Source organism: Heliconius melpomene, chromosome 7 (genome assembly GCF_056956725.1).
Source record: "Heliconius melpomene rosina isolate 202511_hmr_F chromosome 7, ASM5695672v1, whole genome shotgun sequence".
NCBI classification, from domain to species: domain Eukaryota; kingdom Metazoa; phylum Arthropoda; class Insecta; order Lepidoptera; family Nymphalidae; genus Heliconius; species Heliconius melpomene.
In genome coordinates, this window is record NC_140395.1 from 8,335,036 (window position 1) to 8,362,525 (window position 27,490).

The following is a 27,490-nucleotide window of genomic DNA, read 5'->3' on the forward strand; positions in this document are numbered from 1 at the left end:
TGGTATATTACATTTTAATTTCTTAATATAAATTAATTTAAAAGTTCATACGAAATTTAATTTTATGTGCCTGTTGTACCGGGGTATTCGTCGTTAATTTTTACACATACATATAAATTTATTTTATTTTCTTTTTTCAAAGCTTTACGCTGTATAGTATGCGACTCATAGCAAACCTGGGAACCTAATGTTAAGACTCCGTTCCCAGTAGGATACTTCCGTGAATGCTCCGTTTATGCCCAGACAGACGGCTTCTGCCTATCTTTTTAATTTAACTGGACATATTTCAATAAATATTTCTATTCATCCTATTTTACGTTACAGTACCGTGAAGAACTTTCGTCATTATTTGTATGCGCTTATAATGTTTTGATCATAGATTAGTAAATATTTATAGAGAATATATTTTTTTATTTGTACTGTGCTCAGTACCTATATAAAATTATAAATATATATTCTATAATTCTATAGGCATAGCAATGAAAATCCGTAAAAAATATTTAATATCCGAAATCAAATTGGTAAACAAACATTGATTAAGAACGTTTGTAGGATGTGATATTTTTGTTAAAAAGTTTAGAGTTATACTCATAATGAGCTTGTTATGAGCTCTCATAATTCAGAGAAGAAAAATGAATCCGTATAAAGATGCAGAAGACAGTTCTTTTGCAGCATCTCCAGCACTTACATACGAAGATGTCGCTACAAAATTATTAAAAGATAATTTATTTCTAACCGCTTTGGAACTTCATACAGAGCTTGTGGAAAGTGGAAGAGAACTTCCACAGCTTAGAGAATTCTTTTCAAATCCAGGAAACTTCGAACAACATGTATCAAGAGCTACAGATTTAAGCTCGATGCGTAAGTAATTACTACTTATTTTACTTAAGTTCTTTGTGTATATTACGTGAAAATTAAATGTATGTTTATTGCTTATAGACCGTACACCCAGTCAAGCCACTTTAGACTCATTAGATACAGCAAGATATTCTGAAGATGGTGGTGGAGATCGCGGCGGAAGTGGCGGTGACGTCGCTGTACTTGAATTTGAACTACGGAAGGCTCGAGAGACTATCAATGCTCTACGAGCTAATTTAACTCAATTTGCTGGTGTGTTCTATAAAAAAAACATTGAAAACAAATTAACTTAAAGAAAATTAAAGGCTTAAGTATTAGTCTTAGCTATATTTTACTTTTGCTTTACTTTTGTAAATACTATGAATTATGATTGGGACAAGCCATTAATCAGATTTTATATTTTTAAATCTATATAAATTTCTAATCTAATATTCAATTTATTCCAGATGAAGAATCAAGTCTTGACAAAACATCAAAGAAAAATTTTAGTCAAAGATCTTTAAAGCCACATGAGAAAAGAGCTCTGAATTTTTTAATAAATGAATACTTACTTCTCCAAAACTATAAATTGACTAGTATAACATTTTCAGATGAAAATCCAGATCAGGTTGCGTGTTTATATTATATATTTTATTTAGAGAAAATTGTGGCATAGTGTGTACAACTAAAGAAATGCAACAATTGTGAATTATATTGTTCCAGAAAATGATTATTTTTATTTAATGGAGACCAGGCAGGATACAAGAGCACAAAGTGCGACTGTAAACTGTGTGAATGATTGTGGGTTAGATCCCCACTCAAAGAAATTAAATGTTTATTTAAATTTATATTCCATTTATTCACTCTGAAGTTGAGGCAAAGCACAGTGTTGAGGTCCACCAATCAACACAAAATGCCACTAATTTGTTGTATCTAAGTGAATTTGAACTTTTTTTTCCAAAACATTTTATTGCGCAGTCATGTCATATGGCGTGTGTGGCACAGCATTTGACTGTTAATAGTGTGACTGTGAATTTGACTTGGGGAATGAATTTTCATTTTCTCATTTTGGTAACAAGGCAAAGCACAGCATTTAGTACTGCCACTCAATACACAATGTCTTAAGTGAAATTCATTAGATAAATATTGTTATAGGAGTTTGAGGACTGGGATGATGTTGGTTTAAATATGCCCAGACCTGCTAATTTAATATCACTGTTTTGGGGTAGCACATCCACTCCAAATGTACAAAAAGTAGACATTGCCACTCAAACCAACTTGCTCCATGACAATATTGAATGTCAAACAGATTTTGATGAAGGAAATGTATGTGTGAGTTGTCAAACATCATTGGATAATGATACAGATTGGAATCATGAGGTGATTAACATTCATTCATCATTTTGCTCCATTTTACTAACCTAAAATATTATAAACTTAACAAACATACTGACCAGGAATAGGTTTATAATTAATTTGTTCATGGTATTTAGTTTAAAACATGTTAAATGGCTCTATCTAGTTTGCTAAAATATGTTGTTCTGTCTAGAGCACATTTGGTGGTGGTCTTGAAGGGAATCTGTTCATGTCCTTTCTTCTGTATTAACTAAATTGGGATGATATTGTCATCATTCAATGATTAGATTTATCAGTTTTGTTTCAAAAATTAGGCAAAGCGGAGGTCCCTTTTCCCCTCCCCTGCTACAGCATATAGCATGAAGCTATACTGAAAAAAATATTAAATATAACATATATTTTTAGAAAATCTCTATCATGAACAATTACAAAACTTTAACTGATCAATTGCAGCTTCTGGTTCAAGCTGAAGAAATAGAATTGTTGAAACAAAAGATAGTTGCTCTAGAAACAGAGAAGTTAAATTTTCAAAAATTATATGACGCAGCAATAGTTAGCCTGAACTCTTTAACAAGCCCAGCATCTGAGAGTAAAACACTTGAGCTCCAAATACCTAGTGATAAATTGTCAGTGATAAATTCAAATGAGAAACCAATAACTTGTACTGCATCTGAAAACCACTATGGCAGTGGAAACTCCACTCACAGTGCGACACCGGAACAATTTGAAATGATTTATAGTGATAAGAACAATGGAATGTAAGTATTTATATTAAAATAAAAATGATTGAGATCATTAAACAAAATTATGTGAACCTAGTGTTTCCGCTTGCTTTTCGGGTTTGTCTTGGCATTAACCATTCTTCATAGTAAGAAAATTAAAATAATTATTTCTTATATGTAATTTTAAAAAAAATTGTGTGCACGAAGTATATAATAATACCACTATTAATTTAATTACATTTTATGAATTATAAAAAAATACTGTAGTAATCTATTCTGTTTATTTCTGATTTTAAAAAAAGCTAAGGGGCCACCTATAAATTACATATCATGTTATCATATGGAGGGAATGGACCAAGTGTGGAGGTCCAAGGCACTAAGTATATACTATCAATGAGGCGCTGCCACCCTAAAGTTAATCTTTCTGAACTTTTTTGCGTATTGTCCTAAGGAACAAAATTGAAAATATGCAACTTCAGGGTGTGCAGCCAAGTGCATTCAGCACTGTAAAAAGGTTTTCACAAAAGTAAACAGCTGTGGACCTCTATCTACCTTTAAATAATAACTAGTGATATATAAAGTATTAGAGTATAGCAAGTCTTCTGCATTACAAACATAAAATGACCTCATTATATTTTCAGGATAAAGAAGGAAGGTTCTGTTAATAGTTTCGAACCTGCTATAATCGACAGTGTACGGGGCTCTCCATGCAGACGCGGTAGTGTCACCACACTTGATGAAACTTTGAGTATAAACGACGCTGGCGAGTGGACTAGAGTGCAATACGAGTATAGCAGTTTTGAGAATAACAAGGAAGTGTGGATGGATAGGTGATACATTATTTTTAAATAGTTAAAATGGTTTTTAGACCTTAGATTCAGGTAGACAGCATCTGTGTGTAAAAGCGATGGTTTTGATGTTCAATCTCCAATAGAAGAAAATGGTTATTTTTTAAATTATTTTCATTTTCCTTCTCTCCATGGACAAGACTATACAAAGTATGGTGTTTGGTTCTTACACTCAACAACCAAAAATTTTGGTCTTAAAAATTAGGTGGTGGGTGGCGATCGAAGTGATTTAACCATAGATTGCCCTTGTCTACCCTGCTATGTGCGGGAAAAAGCGTGAAGTTGTTTTTTATTAGATATAAATTATTTTTATTTCCTTGCTCTGATAAATAAGACAAAGAGCGACCTTATGTTTCACTACTTAACATTAGGTTCCCTGTGCCAATCCTATATGTCAGAGTCAGGATGGAGCTAATTTAATAAGAGATGAAATAAAGTGATTTTAATTACAATTCTATATATGTTTTTAGTAGCGTGCCAAGCAGCTTGAAAGAGTCATTACTGTCATGGTGCTATGAAACTTTGGACCTCAGCGAACCCTTAGCAAATGACCTACTATTGGATTTAGTGAATAGTAAGCAACCAATCACGTTACCGGGACTATTGCCTCTAGTTGCTGACACTTTACCTAGGGTTAGTGGGATTTTTTATTTTACTAGCGGCGCATGCGCGGCTTCGTCGGCTTAAACTTATTGTCATATTATAGCCAAATTATACTAAACTAGTTATCTTATACTAATTATATAAAGGAAATAGCTTTAGGAGCATTGTAGCTTCCTTAATTATAAATAATATTAAGTTTTAGCATTTAAGTTTATAATAAATTCTAAAACAAAACTTGTTATGCATATTTTGCTTATAACTTGCTATGGTATACTTTTTGAACCCTTATTGCTAACTTTCATTAAGTAAATTGAAATTTGAAATTGTAAACAGTACTTTAATCTTTTATTAAAAATTGAGTCAGAAATTTAGGATTATGAATATATGTAAGAAAATAAATTTATGCATATAAGTACATATAATAGGTATTTACATATGCCAAATCGTTTTAGAAATATCTATAAATTACTTTTATTTCAGACTCATTTTAAAAGATTTTTTTTAATACTAGATTTATTCTGAAACCGGCGTCCCACAGAATGTAATAAATTATATATTTTTTTAATATTATTCCTGGTGTTAGTTATTCTTGACACATATTTATTATATTAAGTTACTAGCGGACGCGCGCAGCTTCGCTTGCTTATTTAAGGGTGAATTCTAATAAACCAAGAAACATGTGTTCAATGAAATGTTTTTAAGAGTCTAAATTTAAAATTTTATAACAATCGGTGGCGATTTAAACATTTTTCCATACAAATTTTCAACCCCTTATTTGCACTCTTAGGGGAAGAATTCTAGAAAACCATGAAATACGTGTTCAATTAAATACTTTTAAAAATCTAAATTTCAAATTTTATAAAAATCGGTTCCGATTTAATTTTTTTTTTCATACAAACTTTTAACCCCTATTTTACCTCTTCAGTGTTAAAATTTTTCAAAATCCTTTCTTAGTGGATGTCCAGATTACAAAAGTAAACATCTGTCCAAATTTCACGTTTCTACCATCAGCGGTTACGGCTGTGCGTACGTCTTACCTCAGTCAGTGAGGACAAGTCCTTTTATATATATAGATATACTGCTTTATTACTGTAAAATTTCATTTAAATCCGTTCAGTAGTTATTGTGTCAAATTGGAACACAGCCATTTTCACAAACTTTCACATTTATTAGTATTAAAACACTGTGTTCTCAATTTTTGAGATATCCCATGCTGATTGACGGAACTCAACGCCGCCGCTATAATATTGATTTTGCAGTATGATTAATTTTAAAAAAAATCCTTATTATTTACGTATATTGTTTCGTTTTCGTTTCCTAAAAATCTGAACTGAGTCCAAGTCCAAAAAAAGCCGTCACCTGCAATTTGATTTAAAAAGCTCATATCTAAACAAATTAATCAACAGTTTAGACGTAAGATTTTTTTTCATTTCACAATTTTTACCAATAAGGTAAACAAACACCTACTGCTACAAAAATACTACTAAACGTTGCCGATCTGCCACTTTTCATTATCTAAAAACATACCAGAACGAGAAAGGGATATCTCTTTCTATTTTACGCAATTCGCGTTTTATTTTACAACGATAAGAATTTTATTAATTATTTTGTTTGAAAAAAATACTTTTTGATTTTTGGCAAAATCTCTTTTGTTCTAATTGTATAATATATGATGTATATTATATGTTTTTTACACAATTCTCACACCAGGTGCTCCCACACACGTTAGTCCCGCGGCGGGGTGAGGCGGCCGCGCTGCTAGCGGTGACGGCGGCGCTGCTGCCGCCGGGCGACGCGCGCCGCTCGCGCCTCCTGCACTTGCTGCTGACCTTGTACAAGAAGCCCGAGCCGAGTGACGTGAAGGCTGTTTGTGAAGGTAAAAAAAATAAATAAAAGTAAAAACTTTATAGGTACGATTCTTCCTCGGGAAAATTAATTGTTTTCATCTTCTTTACTCTGGTAACAAGATAAAGCGCGGCGTTGCGTTCCGTTCCCACTAATTGGGTGAAAAGTGAGGAATATAGTATCTTAGGTTCCCTCTGCTTCTGTAATAAATAAATAAAAATCGTTTAGGCATTATTCAGCCTCTTTGGAGTGACTAAGATTTTTTATAGAAAATATTTAATAAAAAAAAAAATATGGAATAAGGGATATAGACTATAGATTTTTTGTTTATCAGATTTTAATTGTTCCAAATTTACTGCTAGAACTGGGTATCAATTTGAACATGAAATACCTTAATAATCAGGCACATAAATAAAAAAATTTAACATGTTTTTATTAAATGTTTGCTTATTGAAAGTTTTACAGTATTTCAATTTTAATTTAACAGCAACCAGTCTTATAGTAAAATGGGGTGGTAGTGGCGAAGTGCTATCGTCCATAGCAGAACTTTTGGCGTCTCGAACTCCGGAAAGACGCGTGTTTGCGAGTCAAATATGCCTTTGTATTGCTCCATATGTGCCAGTAGAGTTATGCACTTCGCTTTTACTAAGCTTGGTAATACTTATGTGTGAGTCCAGTGAACCTGAAATACGAGGCATAGGTCTGAAGTCAGCATGTCTTATATCTCCAATTTCTGAACACAAATATGGCCAGTTGGAAAATATATTGTTCAATTTCTTGAAAGATCCAGTGGATAAAAATGTAAAGGACGCTGTGTGTGTATATGTTCCGGTTTTGGCTAGAACTGCTCTTTTATGTGGTAAGTGAATTTACTCATTATGGTAAACCTAGAATTTACGAGTTAAAAAGACCTAGAATTTAAGAGTTTAAATTAGTGTATTAGTGGAGTGCCTTAACGCTAAGTTCTCTCCAACTACCCTGCTGTAAATAAAACTAATTGCATTAACTCACTTTTAACATATTTTTAGGCAAATTCACAACAGATCTATATAAGCAAGTAATGAATAACTTAATACAAGCAAGCATAGATAATGAATGGAAAACGGTAATATTATACTTAGATGTGATCAAGGCTTTAGTTTTAGCGCAATTGGCCTATGTAATTAATGTACAAATAGTTAAGGATATAAACCTGAATAACTGTGATATGGAAATCATTAACCTGCAAGAAGTGCCGAATAAGAAGTTTATAGATTTACAATGTTATTTGAGTGAAGATGTCAATGCAAAGATTATATTAGCAGCTATGAACAGCTTTTTGAAAGAGAATCCAGATGTTAGATGGTCTGAATTAGATTGGCTTATTAGTGTGTGAGTACTTATAATTTATATGTTCATTTTTATTTTATAAAATACAAAGGATACAATAAATAATCAAATGGGAGGCCGTAGTTGTGCACGTCTTTTACCACAAAAGTAAAATGTATATGTAAAAACAACTCTGTTAAGTAACCATATAGGCCAGCCTGCTGGGAAGCCAATTGTGGGTCAGGTGCATAAGCGTCTTACTATAAATACGAACTATTCAAAGTATTGCGTATTATTTTTTTTAATAACGATTTGTTATTATTATTTTTCAGTATTAAGCAAATATTAGATGTCGCGACAAAGAGCAAAGCATTAAATCATCACGCAATATACGAAGTGCTTATTACACTATTTAATAGTTATTTAGACAACTTTGGTCTCGAATTTTCTTTGAATGTATTAAATCCTATCTTTATTGAGATTATTATGGACTTAGAAAATAAATTGGAAAAATTGCACACTGTGAATGTAGACAGTGTTGTGATTGTTGGTATTTATCTTACCACCATATTGGCTACTGTTGATGATACTGAGCAGCGTGTGGAATTTTTGCAAAAGTAAGTATGTTACAAACTAAAATAATTATATATTTTATTTAGCTTTACGCTGTACGGCGGTTACGGCGATCCACGATTCGCCCAATTTTCGAGATGTTGCGTGTTGAGCGGGGCAACTCAACACTGCTGTTTGTTTTGTTACCATAGTGAGGATATGTAAATTTATCCCAGAAATGGGAATCGAACCCAAAACAGTCGCGCTTATAATCAGATGCTGTGCCGTTGCGCCAAGTCGGGGTCAATATAATAATTATTATTAGTTTAATAAATGAATAAAATCCTCGTAGCGTAGATGTGTTCTTTTGTGGTAGTTACGTGTTCGATTCCCACTCGAAGTAATTAGAAATAATTCATATCATCGCTCTGATATAATAAGGTGCGTCGTTGATTTCCACACAACACGCAATGTCTCGAATTCTCGCGAAATGAAAAGAACGTGATATCTTGACACTAGGTTTCCTTAGTGTTAAATGAAATGTGTACTTAGACCGCAATAAATATGAGTTTTTTATTTCAGATGGGTTGTTTACAGTAGTATAAGGAGTCTTCCAACAAAAATTTTGTCTGTACCATTTAAGTGGTTGACGAAACATCGCCCAGATGTTCTCAATTGTTACTTACAGCACTTAAGAGAATGTAAGTTAAAGAAAAAGAACATATTTTTTTTATTCATGCACGTTTTATGTTTCTCCCCAGTATATGTTGAGACACTTTGAGATAGTGAAAATAATTTCCTCCCATCAATCGTGGCATTTACAGTAAGACTGCACCACGACTACCTCCACCTATCAGTTTAATAAAGAATCATTCACGACCATAATGCAGCTCATCACTTTTGCAGAGAATCTTAGACTATAAATAAATCTAATAGTCTCAGAGTTTGATTCTAGAGTAACGGTTGTGGGTTTTATTGCGACTCGGGGAAAGAATTTTTTTCAGTCCTCGTTTTGAAAAAAAAACAAAGCGTATAGCGTGCGCTATACGCAATGTGTCGAAAATAGAGCGGAAAATACAGCGTGAAAGCAGAAATATTAAATATTTCATTCTTCGAGTGGGAACCAAACCCACAACTGTTGCATCTGCAGTCATACGCTTGTGCTACTGCGCCTCGATGACCTCAATATGAATGATTTCATACAATATTTCAGTTTCTGCTAGTAGCTGCGATAGTACCAGTGGCAACGCAATACGAGTGTTCCTCGCAGCTCTAATAGCCGAGTTAGTAAATATAACAGAAGTAGACGAGGAATGTTTGGAAAAGCAGCTGTTGCCGGCGATAATTGCATTGTTGTATGATGATGATGAGTAAGTAATTTTTTTACCTATAAATATTTTTAGCTTCACGCTCTATATCCCACATATAGCAGGCTAAGAGAAGAGGTTAAGACAACACGCACTGTCCAATTTTCAAGAAATTCCGTGTATAAATCGGAGCTTAATGCCGACAAACTATTGTCTTGTTACCAGAGTGAGGAAGTGGAAATAATTCATACTGAAGTGGGAACCGAACTCACAACCATAGTGTTTATGGTCAGATGTTGTGCCGGTACAATACAGCCTCTATAATTTGATATTGTTTATATTACTATCTCTGTAGGCGGTAATGGGAGCATGGAGTATTATGCTATTTATATTTTATATATATTTTTTAATTTATTGAACCTATTACAGATCAGTCCGAGAAGCCGCTATAACAGCGTGGGGAAGCGTGACACGTACTTGCGTAGCTCGTTCGCTATCTCTAGAGACGCAATGCTGGCCGCCATTTGAAACTATAGTGAGTTCACATACGCTAGGCGTTCGGGAAGCAACGCGTGCGGCTGAGGCACTGGCCTTGCTTGTATTGCCAGCGTTAGATACGCATACGGTGTCCGAAAAAGGTATTTCTATTGTAGTTTAATAAAGCCGGATAGATGTTAGAAATTTAGTGTAAGACAAGACACTCCGTTTATCATTTACATAAAAATTTTCAAGACTTTACTATGCTCTTACCAAAATGAGGAAATGAAAATAATTAATTTTAGGAAGTAAGAATCGAAGCCACAGCGGTACTATGTATAACCTATACATAATTGGTGTTTACACTTCGTTTACAAGACCATATTATGCCGTCTTATAATAATTTATATATATATATATAGCTTATAATATTGCCGTTTTGATATAATAATTGATATGTTAAAAATAAGAATGTCTCGGCGTCTCTTATAAATGTAAAGTTCACGCATATGGAATTAGTAGCTAGTTTGGTATGGATATTAATATTAGTTTGTGTCATACAGCGGTGTCACTGGTGTGCGCGCTGTGCCACGCGCCAACGGCGGGCGGCGCGGCCGTTGCGCTGGCGCCCGCGCTGCAGCTGGCGGCGCACCACGCGCCGCGACACCCCGCCCTGCTACCCGCCTTGAGGTGACTGCCTTCTTCCATGCCTTCCATGTACGGACAGTACGGTCGAGTTGTGGCCGTCCTGTACTTAGCTGTGGATGTAGAAACACGAAACACACAGGCAGAGGAAACCAGGGGACCTAGTGTTAAAACACTCCATTCTTCATTAAGACACATCCGTCCCAAGGTTTTCTCCCAAATTCTTGAGTCATTGCATTCTCTGACCACCGATACCTCCTATCTTATCTTCATTTGTTCTTATCACGGGGCCAAGCCCTTCACACTTGATAAGATTTTAGTTTATTTGTATATATTATATAAGATATGTAGCTGTACTAACAGAACAGAAAAACAATAAATGTTATTAATAAGAGTGCCATAATAAAAATATAAAAGAAGTATACACATAAAAAATAACAAATAACGTGTCGTTTATAGAAAGTTAGAAGAAGCTGTACAATCGCCGTCGCTCTCCCAGTACCGGCCAGCAATCGAGGCGCTACTGGCGGTGGCGGGGGAGCCCCGCGCGCCTTCCCCGCGCCCCGCACACGTCGGACGCCGCGTCACACAGATGTTCCAACAGTCCAAAAGCAATATGAACATACCTAATATATTTAAAAAGAAGACGTAATAATATACTTTATGCCTAGCAGTCCATCCATAAATGCCGTCACTTTGGGAGCAACAAAGAATGACATTGTGTGATATTACGTTTCGAAGTATAATAAACACACACAATTTCGGGCTTGCTACTTTAATAATGTCTCGGTATAAATTATAGAAATTCATGTGTCGTAATTTATGGATGGCCATACGTTACTCCAGTATCACTGACACACTTATCATTTTCCAACAATCCAAGTCCAAGATAAATATAAACATACCCAATTGTTAAATTATTTAAAAAATGTTCTCATTTATATTTTCTCTGTATTGTTTAACGAATAGTTGACCTAGTTTTGCCAAATACCCTCGATTGTTACTATTAAACTTTCGTGTCATATATGCGTATCGTTGGTCTGAGTTTACTAAATAATGATCACGTTTTAACTGGATTTGGATCTCTTGTTAACTTTCATTCTCCTATTGTGTAGCATCATCTTTTTTTACCATACAGCCTCCTTCATATCTGCTTCATACAATGTGACTGGTGAAATGAGTGTCCACTGGCTCATTCAGAACAACAGAACAGTGATTATAACTTTCAAACCTCCGTTTTGATTTTCGATTAAAACTATATATATATATATATATATATATATATATATTAGTTTACCGTTATTGGAAATTAGATATTATATATTAAGTTATATTAGTTTACTTTTCGTAAAAAGTCGACATTATCAATCTAAAAAAAGTAAGCAAGTAAGTCAGTAACATTGCAGGATATTCTATATGCAATAAAAACGATGTAAATACTTGAAAAGGGTATAAGATAGTATTGTTTTTCAAGCCAACCAACAATAACAAGATAATTTATCATTGCAAACATTTAAAAATAACATGAAATAAAAATCAATTAATTTATCAATTCCTTATGAAAACGTTTTATGTAAGGTTAGTAATGTTTAGTATAAAAAAGCAATAATCTCAAAGATAGGAACAAAGTATTTTTTTTGTGTTGATAATTAACAAATATAATTTATTATTTGATCTACAACATATATCTTGGGAAATTAAGATAAAATATTTGTATGTTTTGGCCTAGCTACATTGTAAATTGCGGAATTAATTAATTTCGTATGGAAAAAAATATAATTGAATTTTAACAAATTCCCTAGTATACTAATATTAAATTACGAATATTTGTAGAAATAGTATGAATTATTGTTTTGTGATATTGATCGACGTACTTAATGAACTAACAGATATCACATAAAAATTATAATATTATTTTTTAGCCATATAAATAGGGTAAAAAAACCGAATAGAATGAACATTTTATATAACATGATTATGAATTGAAGTAAATATGTATATAATATACACTCATTTAAGCAGTAGTTATATATGTAGTATAAGCTTAAGCTTACACCAAAAGTGCTATTGATTAAATAGTTATATTAAATATTTACTATATTTTATATGAAACAGATTAGATAGCGAGTTTCGGTTGCTACTTTAATATTTATGTACATAATATAAATGAAAAACAGTTTGTACAAAACAAAGTATTATTTTAATAATTTTATTCAGAGCTTATCTACTTTTGTCGTTTCCTTAAGATTTCTAAATGTATGGAAAAATATATATTACTCATAAATAGTAAGAAGAAATATTTAATTATGATATTTTTAAAAACTCAATAATCGTATTCAAGTATCATATTTTTTTATACGAAAAAATAAATAAATATAATAACCAATAATAGATTATAGAACGGCTTATATAAATCGTGTCCTTTTGTTCATAGACATTTTACATCTACATATAATTATAATCTAACTGCGAAAATATAACTGCATGTTGAAAAATTCTGTAAAACTATAAAATTTATAGAAAATATGAAAGGCATATTTTTTAATAATCATTGAATTTTTTTCATAATTTCATTATGTAAATATAATTTGTTTGTTAATCTAAAGCAGCCAGCATATCAACGTATTCTAATCTTACTTTATGCATCATGATATATTTGTGTAGAGTTCCTTGTCCTTTTTATCGCGATCCCATTGTGACAAGAAAACTGATTCGGCTTCAGATATGTAAGGGCAGTTGATAACATCTTTATGTCACATAATATTTAAAAGTTTTACAGTTTGTACAGAAAAAATGAAACATTTTTAATAGTTTAAGTTTGTCTTGTTAAGAGAGCGAGGAAATGTCAATAATTCATTGCCCTGTGTGGGAACCGAACCCACAACCGCTAACGCGATGCGATGCGATACTCTTACTCTCAGAATAGGTAGATTATAAATGCTTATACTAATTGTAACATTCCATATTAAAGTCGTGTATTTTAATTATTGCGTCGAGCGAACTTAACGAAGACAGACGGTTAGACGGTTAAGAAATATGTAAAAAACATGTTATTATTTTTTTAAAAAACAACAGTTTTGAGTTAATGATTGTTATATTATTGATTATCATAAAAAATATATAATATTGATTCTTAGGAGAGTTTTTTAAATGTATAATCCGTCCCAACTCCCAAGTTCTTTTATTATGACGAATGTTTATTTAATGTGAATAATGTACTTAAAGCTTAACGATATAACAGATAGCTCAGTACAAATAATAAAAAGTAATATGTATATAAAATAAAATTTAGTTTAATTAATGATGCAAACAAGAAAACATAATTCCTATATTTAAATACGAAAATATCTGTAAAAATATATTTTGATTGTGTTTAATTTATAATTATTAAATAAAATTAAATGACGTAATGATATGGCATTTTTTGGTTGTACTTCTTATTTATCTGTGAAATTTTGTATTTATAACATTATTTCTCTTTTCTTGTATGACAATAACATGAACATGATTTTTTAATTGATTTAATGAATCTCAACCTTATATTATACGCTATATTGTTAAGTTAATGTTTGAGTGATATATTTTACGAATGTTAATTTGAATTTCAGACATACGAAATCTATAGGTTGTGTCAACAGAGTAAATTAAATAAATTTTATAAAATAAATGTTTTTTTATTGTATGTCTATACGTACAAGCTGTTCGCAAGGCAAGGCAATGATCCTAAATAAATTATAACTTCTCCACTTTGATCGACACCACTATTGAAACATACGATTGTTAAATATCTTGAACCTGAAATAATTATAGTCAATATTTTTTTTTGATAAATTTAATACTAAGAATTCTGAAAGATGTATTAAGTCCATATAAAACGCATAATTATGTAAACCGCGATTCGCCAAAGGTACAGGTTGAATTTTATTTGCAGAAAATGTTTTAACAAATATCTCTGTGAAAGTGAACTTCATACGAAAATATATTAAACACTACAAGTAATATTTGAACTTATTTAAAAAAGGTATAAAAATTTGAACGTAGCCATACGTATGGCTTATTGGTCAGACCGCTTGGACGGTTTTCACGAGGTGCAGGTTCAAAACCCGCTATTTTCAAACTTTTTCTTAATGTATGTAATTGTGTTAGTAATTGTACGTAATGTACGTTATTTTATAATGAGTAAAGTTTATTTATAAAAAAGATTTAAAATATATAATAACAGAATGATTTAGGCCATTTTGACTGTGTCTTCGTAAACGCAAAGACCGTGGATTCTGTCCCCACTCAGAGACATGAATTATTTCCATGATCCGACAAAATAACTTAATCGCAACATACTTATTCCTCGGATTCTGTATATAATATCACAAAATTTTCTTTGCCCGCTGTACATCCCGTAAAGCGTGAAAATAAAAAAAAACATAGCATTATAATTAATAGATTTTATTGAAATGTGTATTATTGTGTGTAGATAGTCAGCAAATATAATATAATAATATTGGGAGTCATGTCAACTAAGTATGTATGTATGTATGTTGTGTGTTTTCCTCATGTCAATTTTTGATAAAGATAGGAAAACATAAATATGATTCAATTCTATTTATAGAATTGGATCATTTGGAATCGGTAAACTCTTTTAGATAAGAAAGTTTCCCGGACTTTAGCTTTTCACAGTTATATGTAAATATTGTTTAAATAGTAAAATTTCTACGGTGGAGACAAACCACCCGGCCAACCCCCTCTTCCTACGCCCATGACGGTAAATACTTCAGAATTTCACTACGTATAAGTACTTAAGTAGATATAATATATTTTTGTAAGAACTTAATGTCAAGTAAATACGAATTGAAATCTTTAAGCTCCTACTAATGCACTAACACTAACCAATTTATTATGCTCTCTCTCAAATTAATAATTAGGCTGAAGATTTACTTAGATACTTTAATTATGAATGATCTACATTTTAAAATATGTAAACGGATCTATAATATGTTTATAAATAACAATAAATGTGGCTCCTTGATTGTTTTGATAAAAAAATGCTGATTCACGTTTCGTCTGTCGTCATCTCTACAAGTCGCTATCGCCATAATATAACCTATAAAGCGTTAGCCAAGCTCTGTAGTCTGTAGTGTCTTACAGTTACTGTGAAAGGACGTGTACAAAATATGGCATCCAAAGTAAAAATCAATTTTAACGTAAAACATTTGAAAAAAGGTAAGTCTTTATATGTTTACCATTTTTGTTAATTTTATATTCTGTAGATATATTAAAATAGATTTCATAAATAAACATACTTATTACAACACAGTAAATCTTTTTTGTATGTGTGTTTTTTTTAAATTTTGTGAAATAAACGATAGTATAAGAATTCTTTAAAAATATAATTTTATTTATTTTTTTACAGGTGATCCTCTACCACCATACAATGGAAAGCTTCGTGTATATAATATGCGATTTTGTCCGTACGCACAACGCACTATATTAGCACTGAACGCGAAAAATGTTGATTATGAAGTAGTGAACGTTGATCTTGTGAACAAACCGGAATGGTTGCCAAGGAAAAGTCCCTTAGGTATTTATTTGTAAAAAATTATGATTTTAAAAATAAATTAAGTGAGAGACTAAAAACAGTTTGTTTATATATCGACACTCGAGGGAATATTTAAATAATGTTCACGTCCGCTCTGGTATATAAAGCGCAGCGTTGAGTTCCGCCACTCAACACGAAATTGGTGATTCGTTCTGCCTACCTTGCTAATCGGAATAAAGTGTGAAGCTATAAAAAATAACTAAGCCTTAAAGCTCTTAAATTCAGTCTGTTTTTTTATTAATTATTTATATATTTGAATTTCAGGTAAAGTACCAGCGCTGGAAATAAAAGAGGATGTGTCTATATACGAAAGTCTTATAACAGCGGAATACTTGGATGAAGCGTACCCCCAAAGACCTTTATTACCCAAGGATCCTGCTGAGAAGGCTTTCGACAAGATTCTTCTAGAAGTTGTTTTACGAACTGTAAGTTAAATATTATACTTTACTTCTCTTATAATATTTTGTTGCTCACTTTTTCGTATCGATTAATGAATTTATCAGCTTCATGCTGTATCTGCACACAGCACGGTACGCAGAGGGAACCTAGTGTTGAGACACTACGTTCTCCATTTTCATGTTGAGTGGCGGAACTCAATGTCGAGCTTTATTCGACACCAGAGGGGAGGGGAGACCACCTTGAATGGGCATTGAACCCACAACCAGTCACGTTTACAATTACATACTTGAAACCCTACGCCACGACTGAAGAAATACGTCTTGGAATTATTTATAATTAAAAATATGTATTTCTTTTCAGCTGGAGCCACTCTTCTTTAAAATAATGAAAACACCAGAGACTATTACTGACGAAGTGTTGGCGGCTTACCATGGTACTCTATCTCAATTAGAAAGGCAAATAAAAAGCCGCGGCACATTTTTAGGCGGCGATCAGCCCGGTTTCGTCGACTACATGATCTGGCCGTGGTTTGAGAGGATTCACGTTATGAAAGATTTTCACGAAGCGGTGGTAATCGATCCGAAGAAATTCCCGATACTGGTTTGTATTTTATATAAGTATTAATCTAATTTTCATGTCGGTAAAAGAAATTGTTACCTAGAAACATTATCATACAATTTTCATTAAAGGTAAAATAAAAATAAATTGGTAGAGATCTACTCTCTCGACGTCTTTCATGAGATCTAAGAAGATATGATAATTTTTAACGGCTCCTGTGTGTTTAAAAAAAATTAAGGGTGTCGCGCTTTTCTGTTGTTTTTGAATTTTACTTTAGATATTAAGATATCTTGAAGTTTTTTTTTATACTAAAGATTTTCTGAAAAGTTTTACGAATATATTTACACATTTATTATAATTTTATTTATTATATATTGTATATTTAATTTCAGGTAAAGTACATCGAAAATATGCTTAAAGATCCAGCCGTGAGCCAATATTTAATACCTGCGCCCATACTTGTTGAATTCTTTAAAGGATACAGAGTGGGAAAACCCAACTACGAACTCTTAAATTAAATATAATCAAGATAGTGTCATAAGTTTTATTGTTAATAAATTTATATTTTATGTAAAAAAAATATTAAATTGTTTGTAAAATAAAAAATAAAATTAATCACTGATTCATATTCATATGTATTAATTTCCACTTTCCTTCCATTTCATCGCCTGCATCTTCTGGTTTCTCTGAACAGAACGAATATTATTTACACTTTAATACGCTTTTTTTAAATTTTACTTCCATCCATATCTTCCATCCATATCTATAAATAATAGAACCTGATATTTAAACCCGCTGTGATTGTCAATGTCAGACCCTACCTGTGGCTGCAAATATCTTAAAAGTAATAATAATTAATTATTTCTAGTGCACATAAAAATAAAAATTAAAATATCGTATTCGAGCTTACGCAGCCACTAGTTCAGGAAAAATAATCATTTAAATATGCCTAGATTCCCAGGATCGCTATATTCATTTGAATATAAACTGCCAAGCAGTGAAATGCATACTTGTGTGATACGTGGATTACACGGTCCTTGCCTTTCTTTCATATAACACTCGTGATTGAAATAGAACCTAATAATAACCTAAAGACACTAGTATCGAGATACTCCGTTCCAGTAAAATTTGAGTCTGAGAATTGCAACTCAACGGGGAGATAAAAAAAATATAATTACTTTCCTGAATGGATATTTATTTATAACCATCGCAATTTAAAAACTTTCAATTAAAATTACCTCGTACACAGAGGAAATGAAAATATGACATATTTAATTTCCTCAAGTGGGATCGAACCCACAATCTCTCGCGTTTACAGACGCTTTTGCGCCTGCGCCAAAACTGGTCGCATTTTTAATAAGGCGATATTAATTATTTCTTATAATTTAGGTGTACAGTTAATGTTGTTCATTAGACATTTCAAATCTTAAATTTTTATATGTCAGCGGAAAAATCTCATCATCTCTCAAAAGCTCTCAACAACCTTTACTAAGGCGACATTTTATTATTCATTATTTCTTATCTACTGGCTGGACTACCACGGTTTTTGATTAAGTGTGCAAGTCTTCAAAATCAAATACAGCCTAGATTATTAATAAGTCTTTGGACAAGACAGTGGTACAATAGGAAGGTAAATCAAATTAAATCGGGGTCAATCAAATATATGGGCCGTTACGGTAAAGAGTAAAAATGTCAATAAATAGAAAAATTACTGATTGATTGATTGAAATCACTGATGATCACTGATTTTTCTTAGTTCACTACAACACTAATGTGTCCACTGTCCTTATGCTTGGACTCATTCAGTGTCATTATTTTAAAAAAATATTTCTATTCTATACTCTACTTCTTCTTTTCTCTTTTTGCTAGCTAGGTAGCTTTTCGCTGTATCCCGCATAAAGCAGTTAAGATATTCCGTTCTCCACACACTACACAATTTTTGAGACATTGCGAGTTGAGTGACGTCAACGCCGCGGTCTGTCTTGTAACCTGAGCGAGGAGATGAAGATGAGGAATAAGTAATTCCACTGCGCGTGAATAAAAAAATATTCAATTTCAATTCAATATTCAAGCTTAAAGCCACAGCCCCTTCATGTGATACCATTCTTTTGTCCCCCTTTTTATTATTTTTAAGACTTAACCACAAATAAACACAAATATATAGTTTTTAGATGTTTCCTGAAAGATAAAGGCTCTTGAGAGACAGATGGACAGAGAGCAAAGTGATCTTATAAAGATTCCTTCTTTCCTGAAAAGGTACGGAACCCTAAAAAAATCAAAATCCTGTAAATTAATGATATCTTTTCAGTTATTTACATTGTACTCCCTAAAAAAAATCTGTTTATTTTATAATAATAAATCATTAATTATATTATATTAATTTATATTCACAGTCATCCCTAAATCAATATTAATCTGCCGATGACTATGACTATAAATAAGTAATTCACTTTTCAATATATCTGGATTACAAACGTTATCCAAAATCCAGAAGTCCTATTTAAATTATTGTAGAGTCCCATTGAAATTTCTAGAAATAATATATACTAAAATATTACCCAAGAATGTTTATGAAACTCACAGTGACGTAGAAGCGAACAAGAAATTTTGCAAGTCACACCAACCGTCCAAAGTTTTTTATTGGAAATAACTATAGAACTATTTATAAACAAGCCTTTTATCCTTATGGTGACTAATATAATAGCAATTGACTAGGTCGTAATTTTCCTTAAGAATGAAGTTGCATTCGATGGATAAATAAATAAAATTACATAAGTGTCGACAATGGCCGATTTTTCAAGTCATTGAACATATAAGTACTTTAAGATAACGATAAAAGAGTCAGTACAACTGATAACACGTGTCATCTGTGACTAGTATTTTCGTATATTAATATAGTAATATAAATTCCACTCACAGTCGGCAACTGGATGTGAATCAATTGACACGGCTCCATTCGCGTACGTCTTGTGTTAATTTTTATTTCTGTTTGGACCAAAACTAAAATGTCGGAAAAACATTTACAAACAGGTTGGTATCTCAATTTATAGCTGTTATTATATATAGTTCTTTTAATGAATAATGAATATATTTTTTATAAATTTATATTTTTTATTTTACAGGTGATGCTCTACCCCCATATTCGGGAAAATTGAGGCTTTTTGCATCAAGATTCTGCCCATTCGCTGAAAGAGTAGTGCTTGTGTTAAATGCTAAGAATATCAAATATGACTTAGTGTTTATAAACTTAGATCAAAAGCCCGAATGGATTTTTAATTACAGTCCTAAAGGTAAGCTATTTATTTTAATATAAACAAATCTTCTAATATAAATTTTAAATAAAGTGACTCAATGCTCGTGCCAGACAAGATAAATAAATAAAAATTTGAATTCATAGGTGCTGTCCCTGCATTGGAATATGAAGAAGGCAAGGGTATCTTTGACAGTGCTATCATTAATGCATATTTAGATGAAAAATATCCCGAAGTTCCTGTTCAGTCAGCCGACCCATTGAGAAGAGCTCAAGATAAGATGCTTGTAGAACTTTTTAGTGGTGTAAGTGTTTCTAAAAAATATTTATTATATATAATTACTGCTCTAATACGCTTAATAATAATTTATATTCATAATCATTTAAGCGTTATATTTATTGTTTTTCTTTGTTTAAAACAGGCTCAATCAGCATACTACACAGCCGCATACAATGCCCAATCTATTGAACCAAATACACTTGAAAACTATAGCAAAGGCTTAGAATTATTACAAAAGGAATTACAGTCTCGTGGATCCAAATTTTTGCACGGCGATGAACCAGGATTAGTTGACTTCACTATCTGGCCTTTCTTAGAACGATTTGAATCTCTTCCATTATTGGGGCAGGCTGATTTCGCCATAGACAAGAGTAAATACGAATTATTGGTAAGTAGATTTTTTTATCTTCATTACGATATTAATGTTAATTTTATAATATACATACGAATATTTAACATTTTTAAATATATTAAATAATGATTTGTAATAACTGTATCAACAAAATTTTTACAGGCAAATTACATAGAGGCAGTACGCAATGTTCCAGCTGTGAAGTCGTATGCCTTAGCAGCTGATACTCACGCCAAGTTTACGGAATCTCGCCTCAAGGGAGACGCTAACTACAATATGTTGGACACCAGCGCCGTTTGCTGCATTAGACCAAGAAAGAAGAAGCAATAAATGAAAATCTATCCTAAATTATTATAAGATTTTATATAGTAGCGACCGAACAACCGATTTACTTAATTATTATTTCTTAAATATATTTTTATTTATTACTACACTTATTAAAATTAATTTATAATTTTTTTTTGTTTTCTTTTACGTCTATACAACTCATACTAAAAATTATCAATTGGAAAATAAATAATAGTATAATATAAATAAATAGAAATATTATAATAGTTTTACGATGATTACAACATACCTATAACATAAGTACAAAAAATGTGTAATATTCTCATTTATGGATGAGTTAAGTACGTACGTACCTATGTATTGTAGAGTAGGTAGTGTATAATTAAATATGTATTATCCAAGATATCTAAAACATAGAAAGATAAAGATACAAAGATTCAAGACAGAATAAATTAACGGAGACATTTGTTCTCGAAATCAACCAAAACTTTTATCCCCAAAACTGAAAGCTGCAGTTAGCTAAAAAATATTAACTTTATTTAACTCAAATAGTAAGTGAACCTTATAAAATTATAGATATCCTATATCTTATAAAACAAAGTCGCTTTTTGTGTCTGTCTGAACTTTCTAACTCTTCTTCTTCTAAACCACCCAACGGATTTTGATGCGGTTTTCACGATTAGGTCGAGTATTTCTCAGGGAAGGTTTATATATAGTTTATTATTTGTACATTCTTATGTAAGTTAACATAAATACGATAAATGTGTATAAAGTCCTACGCGTTGAGACACTTTCGCGCATGCGCTGCTTTAATGGTAAGTACTACATGAAAAAAATGTACTGGAGTATTGTTCCTCTTAATAAGATCTACAAAAAAATCCGCGACAGCATATTCGTATCTTTTAAGAATAACGTGTAGTGATCATATTTCTGTCTAAAAATAGCAATTTCAATATATATTTTTTATTGTGAGGGATATTTTTCCATAATGGTATTAATCCTTATCCTTTAAAATAATTTCTATTAATTAATTAATTAATTTTCTACGTTAAACGAAGATAAAATTTGCTTTTTACACTATTTCGAAATTGCGAATAGTTTTAGAGAAAAACGCATTTAATTATTGACACATCACGCCGTTGACACAACAGCTGTATGTTACTCAAGTTTCACTTATCCCTTACTCTCAGCATATAAATAAGTATATTAGTTACGTTGGCCATTTAATGTAGATCAAAACTGTCTTTTACTGTTTTTCATTTTAATAAGTACTTTAGAAGTTGTTACAATATCAAAAAATCCTTGCTGCGAAACGGCTTACGGCGCGTCCGGCGCCCCCGCCTGCCTTACACACATCGGTGGTTCAGTAGTAGAATGCTCGCCTGCCACGCGGGCGGCCCGGGTTCGATTCCCGGCCGATGCATTCTATTTAATTTTCCTCACAGGCAGCCACGTAGTGCTTGCTTTTCATCAGGAACAGAATACCCTCTTCAGCATTAACTACAGGCTCGAAAAAAAAACCCGCCTGCCTCTATAGCAATGAAGATTTAGATGCGTTTGCACGTATTGGATAATTGGAGTTGAATGTATTATTTCAGCGCGATATATTTAGTTTCATATTTTTTGTAGTAGTTATTTATTAGTAGGTAGGTCACAACTGTCCACAACCACGATACCTGGGAGTCATACTGGACAGGTCTCTAACATTTAAAGCTCACTGCCTGTATACCAAACAAAAAGTATGTGCAAGAAATAATCTGCTCCGTCGGCTAACGAGAACACATTGGGGGGCATCTCCGCACGTACTTCGTACAACAGGCCTCGCTCTATCTTTCTCTGCAGGTGAATATACTCATATTCACTAGTAATACTAACTGGACACTCGTCCAGTTTGGCACCGTTCCGCTCATGCTAAGGAGGTGGACATAGCATTAAATGAGACTTGTCGAATAATTACTGGTTGCCTTAAGCCCACACCACTAAATAAGGTCTACCCTCTGGCCGGAATAGCGCCTCCTAAGGTTCGACGTGAGGTGGCATGTTCTGTCGAAAAAATGCGTCAGGAAAAAGACCCTCGGCACCCACTCTATGGCTACACCGCACCTCGTGCCCGCTTGAAAAGTCGCCACAGTTTTATTCAAGCTACCAAAGCTCTGGATTGCATTCCGAGTCGCGCTAGGGTACGGTTATGGCAGACAATCTACCCACCACCGTCAGGCTTTGTCCCCCCCAAAGAGTGCCTACCCGCAGGTTACAACTTGCAGTGGCCTACATGGAAGTCACTTAATCGCTTACGGAGCCAGATTGGCCGAAGCAATGAGCTTCTCGTGAGATGGGGGTACGAACTGAGTGATAAGTCACCCTGTGACTGTGGCGCCGACCCACAAACGATGGCACACTTACTCTCTTGCCTGAAATGTCCATTCACCTGCTCACATGACGATCTGATGGAGGCAACAGACGCCGCAATCGACGTGGCTAAATACTGGCAAAATATGATATGAATTCTCCAATCATTGACACGAAGAAGAAGAAGAAGTAGGTAGGTTTTTGTTTATAATTTCTTCCGTTTAAAAATAGTCATTTCAATATATTTTAATAAGTACTTGAAAAGATTAGTAGCACAGATTTAAAATTACGGTACCTACTAGAAAATCCTTGCTGTGTAAAACAATTGGAAAATCCTTATTGAAACTACGAAAATGCGGGTTGCATTAGGGTTTAATTAATTTTCACATTATCTTAAGTGCTTTGCAAACATACATTATATGAATAATCCAGTAGTAAAAGCGGGCGAAGCCGCAAGATGGTCGCTAGTCTGCTATAAGTACATTCAAAATTCTTATACCTTTTTACAAGCTTTTATATACTTTCACCTGTCGCATTGTCTGTAATCAAATGTTGCAAGTTAAATTTGATCCACTTCTCCATTTTCGATTGATCTGAAATTTTGCATGCACGTATAAATCGGATGACAATGCAATATTATTATGACACAAAGCTGATCTCATGATGGAGCTGGAAGGTGGCCATAGGAACTCCGTAATTAAATGATGCGACCCTATCGAGTTTGAGCTGGTTCGATTCGTCTTGACGAGTACTTTGATACTATATGGTAACTAGGGTCTGATGATGGAGCTAAAAGGTCCCAGGCCAAAGGTCCAGGTCCAAAGGTCCATACAAACTCTGGAAACGTAACTCTGGAATTCGGGCTTGTTTGATTCGATTGAAAATTTTTGAATTAAAAACACTAAAAAGTTATAAATAAAATTTAAAAAAAAAAACCTTATTAAGACAAGCTTTTATTATCCTATATCTTATAAAACAAAGTCGCTTTTCGTGTCTGTCTGTTGTTTCTAACTCTTCTTCTTCTAAACCACCCAACGGATTTTGATGCGGTCTTCACCATTAAGTAGAGTGTTTTTCTTAGAAGGTTTATATATAGTTTATTATTTGTACATTCTTATGTAAGTTAACATAAATACGAAAAATGTGTATAAAGTCCTACCCGTTGAGACACTTTCGCGCATGCGCTGCTTTAATGGTAAGTACTACATGAAAAATATGTAGTGGAGTATTGTTCCTCTTAATAAGATGTACAAAAAAGTCCGCGAGAGCATATTCGTATCTTTTAAGAATAACGTGTAGTGATCATTTTTCTGTCTAAAAATAATAATTTCAATATATTTTTTATTGTAAGGGATATTTTTCCATAATGGTATTAATCCTTATCCTTTAAAAATACTTTATTAATTTTCTACGTTAAACGAAGATAAAATTTGCTTTTTACAATATTTCGAAATTGCGAATAGTTTTACAGAAAAACGCATTTAATTGTTGACACATCCCGCCGTTGACACATCAGCTGTAGGTTACACAAGTTTCACTTATCCCTTACTCTCAGCATATAAATAAGTACATTAGTTACGTTGGCCATTTAATGTAGACCAAAACTGTCTTTTACTGTTTTTCATTTTAATAAGTACTTTAGAAGTTGTTACAATATCAATAAAATCCTTGCTGCGAAACGGCTCGCCACTCGCCATGCGTCCGCCGTGCGCTTGCCTTACACGCATCGGTGGTTCAGTGGTAGAATGCTCGCCTGCCACGCGGGCGGCCCGGGTTCGATTCCCGGCCCATGCATTCTATTTAATTTTCCTCACAGGCAGCCACGTCGTGCTTGCTTTTCATCAGGGACAGAATACCCCCTTCAGCATTAACCACAAGCTCGAAAAAAAAAAAACCCGCCTGCTTTTATAGCAACGAAGATTTAGATGCGTTTGCACGTATTGGATAATTGGAGTTGAATGTATTATTTAAGCGCGATATATTTGGTTTCACATTTTTTGTAGTAGTTAGTAGTAGGTAGGTTTTTGTTTATAATTTCTTCCGTTTAAAAATAGTCATTTAAATATATTTTAATAAGTACTTGAAAAGATTAGTAGCACAGATTTAAAATTACGATACCTACTAAAAAATCCTTGCTGTGTAAAACAATTGGAAAATCCTTATTGAAACTACAAAAATGCGGGTTGCATTAGAGTTTAATTAATTTTCACATTATCTTAAGTGCTTTGCAAACATACATTACATGAATAATCCAGTAGTTAAAGCGGGCGAAGCCGCAAGAGGGTCGCTAGTTTGTTAATAAAATGAAATAAGACGTTACAAATAAATTGTAATATGTGTTATATTAATTTTTAATAAATAATAAAATACAAATTAAAATACAAACATATTTTTATTTTATATTCAAACAATTAGTTAACTTTATCTACCGCTAGTATATAAAAATATTTGAAATTATTTAAGATAGAATTAAATTTATTGTTGCTTTTTTCTGGGTCTGATGTAGCAAATAGAGTTTATAAATCCTCTATCAGGTTCTCCGTTAAAACTTATCTTTGGACATTTCTTTTTACGTAGGAAGCGTCGATAAATTATATCATGCTAAATTATCAAAAAGTTTAGCATTATCTGTTCTTAATTAAAATTATGTAAATGCAGATCCAACTAAAGTACGTAAAATATGAATTAAATAACTCTTCTATCTATCCTGATATTCTTATAATGTAAATACAAGTCCAATTAAATAAAATATTAAATAAATAAATCTTCTATTTTCATATGCCTGTTCCTATAATATGTGCTTGAAAACGTAAAGTCACGTTTCAAAAAGTCCAGGAGACTGAAGCAATACAGCGTTATCATTCTAAAACTGAATATCACGCTGTCAACCTGTCACTGTGGCTACGATGACGTCGCTACCAACCATTACGCGGCAAAAGTTTGTGAGGCACACATCATGACATCATCTTTTTTTTTAAATAAAATTGTATATTAAGTTTGACGAAACAAAGAACGACGAATAAATATTATTTTATTTAATAAAATATAATTCTAGTTTATATTATCATTCCTAAATTTAATAAGGTACGTAAGCACTAAATATTAGGCAGTTTAACCTTTATTCGTGGAATTGAATTCAAATTACTCTGTGGTAATTTGTTTTGTTTTCCGACTGATCTAAAAAAATTTTTTAGTTGTCCTTGGGTAAGGATCTACTTGTTTGAAGCCTTACGTGAAAAGAAATAGTAAAAAAGGTTTATATCTAATACTTAATGTAGTTAGATTAGCCAAAAGAAAAATTAGATTATTCAAACGAACGCAATAAGAAAAATTATATATGTACTTTAGTCTTTTTGTTAAGACTCTGTTATGTAAAATATTTAGTGTTATGTTGATATGCTTATTATACACCTTATAAAATAATATTTATGTATTTATAATTACATATTTATTAATTAATTAACATCCTACATGTCGATAAATACGAGAAGAATTTGTGCAAAATCATACAAATTAAATGTTTACATGTAATTTACCTTAACTAAATATATGAGGATTTGACGTTATCTGGAACTATGTAGCTGCAAGGGATAGAATGGCTTGACAAGAATGAATATATATAATCTATATATATATATATATATATATATATATATATATATATATATATATATATATATATATATATATATATATATATAACAATATATTATATATATATATAACAATATATTATCATCTTTCCAATCTGGTTACCGGCCGGGACACAGCACTGTTACAGCACTTAACAAAGTATGCGATGATATAAGGGAATAGACAAGCAAAATATTACCATATTAGTCTTATTAGATTTCTCTAATGCTTTTAACACAATTGATGTCGATATACTTTTAGCTTTACTTAAATCTATTAATATATCGC

At 32.4% G+C, this 27,490-nt stretch overlaps 3 protein-coding genes across 6 annotated transcripts; all 3 read left to right on the forward strand.

Moving 5' to 3' along the window:
* The first annotated feature begins 432 nt into the window (after window positions 1-432).
* On the forward strand, window positions 433-14,167 carry LOC146537623 (RAB11-binding protein RELCH-like). 4 transcript variants are annotated; one of them, XM_085188809.1, is made up of 16 exons: window positions 433-861; window positions 940-1,110; window positions 1,305-1,465; window positions 1,993-2,217; window positions 2,647-2,951; window positions 3,557-3,745; window positions 4,237-4,396; window positions 6,077-6,242; window positions 6,699-7,070; window positions 7,240-7,582; window positions 7,852-8,136; window positions 8,654-8,772; window positions 9,285-9,441; window positions 9,808-10,016; window positions 10,419-10,545; window positions 10,960-14,167. In XM_085188809.1, exons 1-16 carry the CDS (start codon window positions 633-635, stop codon window positions 11,150-11,152), a joined length of 3,411 nt encoding a protein of 1,136 aa, XP_085044935.1. In that variant the 5' UTR covers window positions 433-632; the 3' UTR covers window positions 11,153-14,167. The 4 variants fall into 4 exon arrangements, with proteins under 4 accessions (XP_085044935.1, XP_085044934.1, XP_085044936.1 ...); XM_085188808.1 differs by having other exon boundaries at window positions 434-861; window positions 4,234-4,396; XM_085188810.1 differs by having other exon boundaries at window positions 434-861; window positions 1,993-2,169; window positions 4,234-4,396.
* Window positions 14,168-15,558: 1,391 nt separating this feature from the next.
* LOC146537624 (pyrimidodiazepine synthase-like) lies at window positions 15,559-17,678 on the forward strand. Its single transcript, XM_085188823.1, has 5 exons — window positions 15,559-15,717; window positions 15,908-16,075; window positions 16,358-16,518; window positions 16,853-17,092; window positions 17,443-17,678. The coding sequence occupies exons 1-5, from the start codon at window positions 15,669-15,671 to the stop codon at window positions 17,566-17,568; spliced, it is 744 nt and encodes a 247-aa protein (XP_085044949.1). The 5' UTR covers window positions 15,559-15,668; the 3' UTR covers window positions 17,569-17,678.
* A 2,229-nt stretch (window positions 17,679-19,907) lies between these two features.
* Window positions 19,908-21,390, forward strand: LOC146537625 (pyrimidodiazepine synthase-like). The gene is made up of 5 exons (XM_085188822.1): window positions 19,908-20,080; window positions 20,173-20,340; window positions 20,448-20,605; window positions 20,723-20,968; window positions 21,095-21,390. Exons 1-5 carry the CDS (start codon window positions 20,056-20,058, stop codon window positions 21,260-21,262), a joined length of 765 nt encoding a protein of 254 aa, XP_085044948.1. The 5' UTR covers window positions 19,908-20,055; the 3' UTR covers window positions 21,263-21,390.
* The last annotated feature ends 6,100 nt before the right edge of the window (window positions 21,391-27,490 follow it).

Bases quoted from the DNA above. Each gene is read 5' to 3' on its own strand.
- LOC146537625 (XM_085188822.1), top strand. From the start codon at position 20,056: ATGTCGGAAAAACATTTACAAACAG. The intron at 20,341-20,447 runs GTAAGCTATTTA...TTGAATTCATAG, and splicing joins TTTTAATTACAGTCCTAAAG to GTGCTGTCCCTGCATTGGAA. The intron at 20,969-21,094 runs GTAAGTAGATTT...AAATTTTTACAG, and splicing joins AGAGTAAATACGAATTATTG to GCAAATTACATAGAGGCAGT.
- LOC146537624 (XM_085188823.1), top strand. From the start codon at position 15,669: ATGGCATCCAAAGTAAAAATCAATTTTAACGTAAAACATTTGAAAAAA. The intron at 16,519-16,852 runs GTAAGTTAAATA...ATTTCTTTTCAG, and splicing joins TAGAAGTTGTTTTACGAACT to CTGGAGCCACTCTTCTTTAA. The intron at 17,093-17,442 runs GTTTGTATTTTA...ATTTAATTTCAG, and splicing joins CGAAGAAATTCCCGATACTG to GTAAAGTACATCGAAAATAT.
- LOC146537623 (XM_085188808.1), top strand. From the start codon at position 633: ATGAATCCGTATAAAGATGCAGAAGACAGTTCTTTTGCAGCATCTCCA. The intron at 862-939 runs GTAAGTAATTAC...TATTGCTTATAG, and splicing joins TACAGATTTAAGCTCGATGC to ACCGTACACCCAGTCAAGCC. The intron at 10,017-10,418 runs GTATTTCTATTG...TGTGTCATACAG, and splicing joins GCATACGGTGTCCGAAAAAG to CGGTGTCACTGGTGTGCGCG.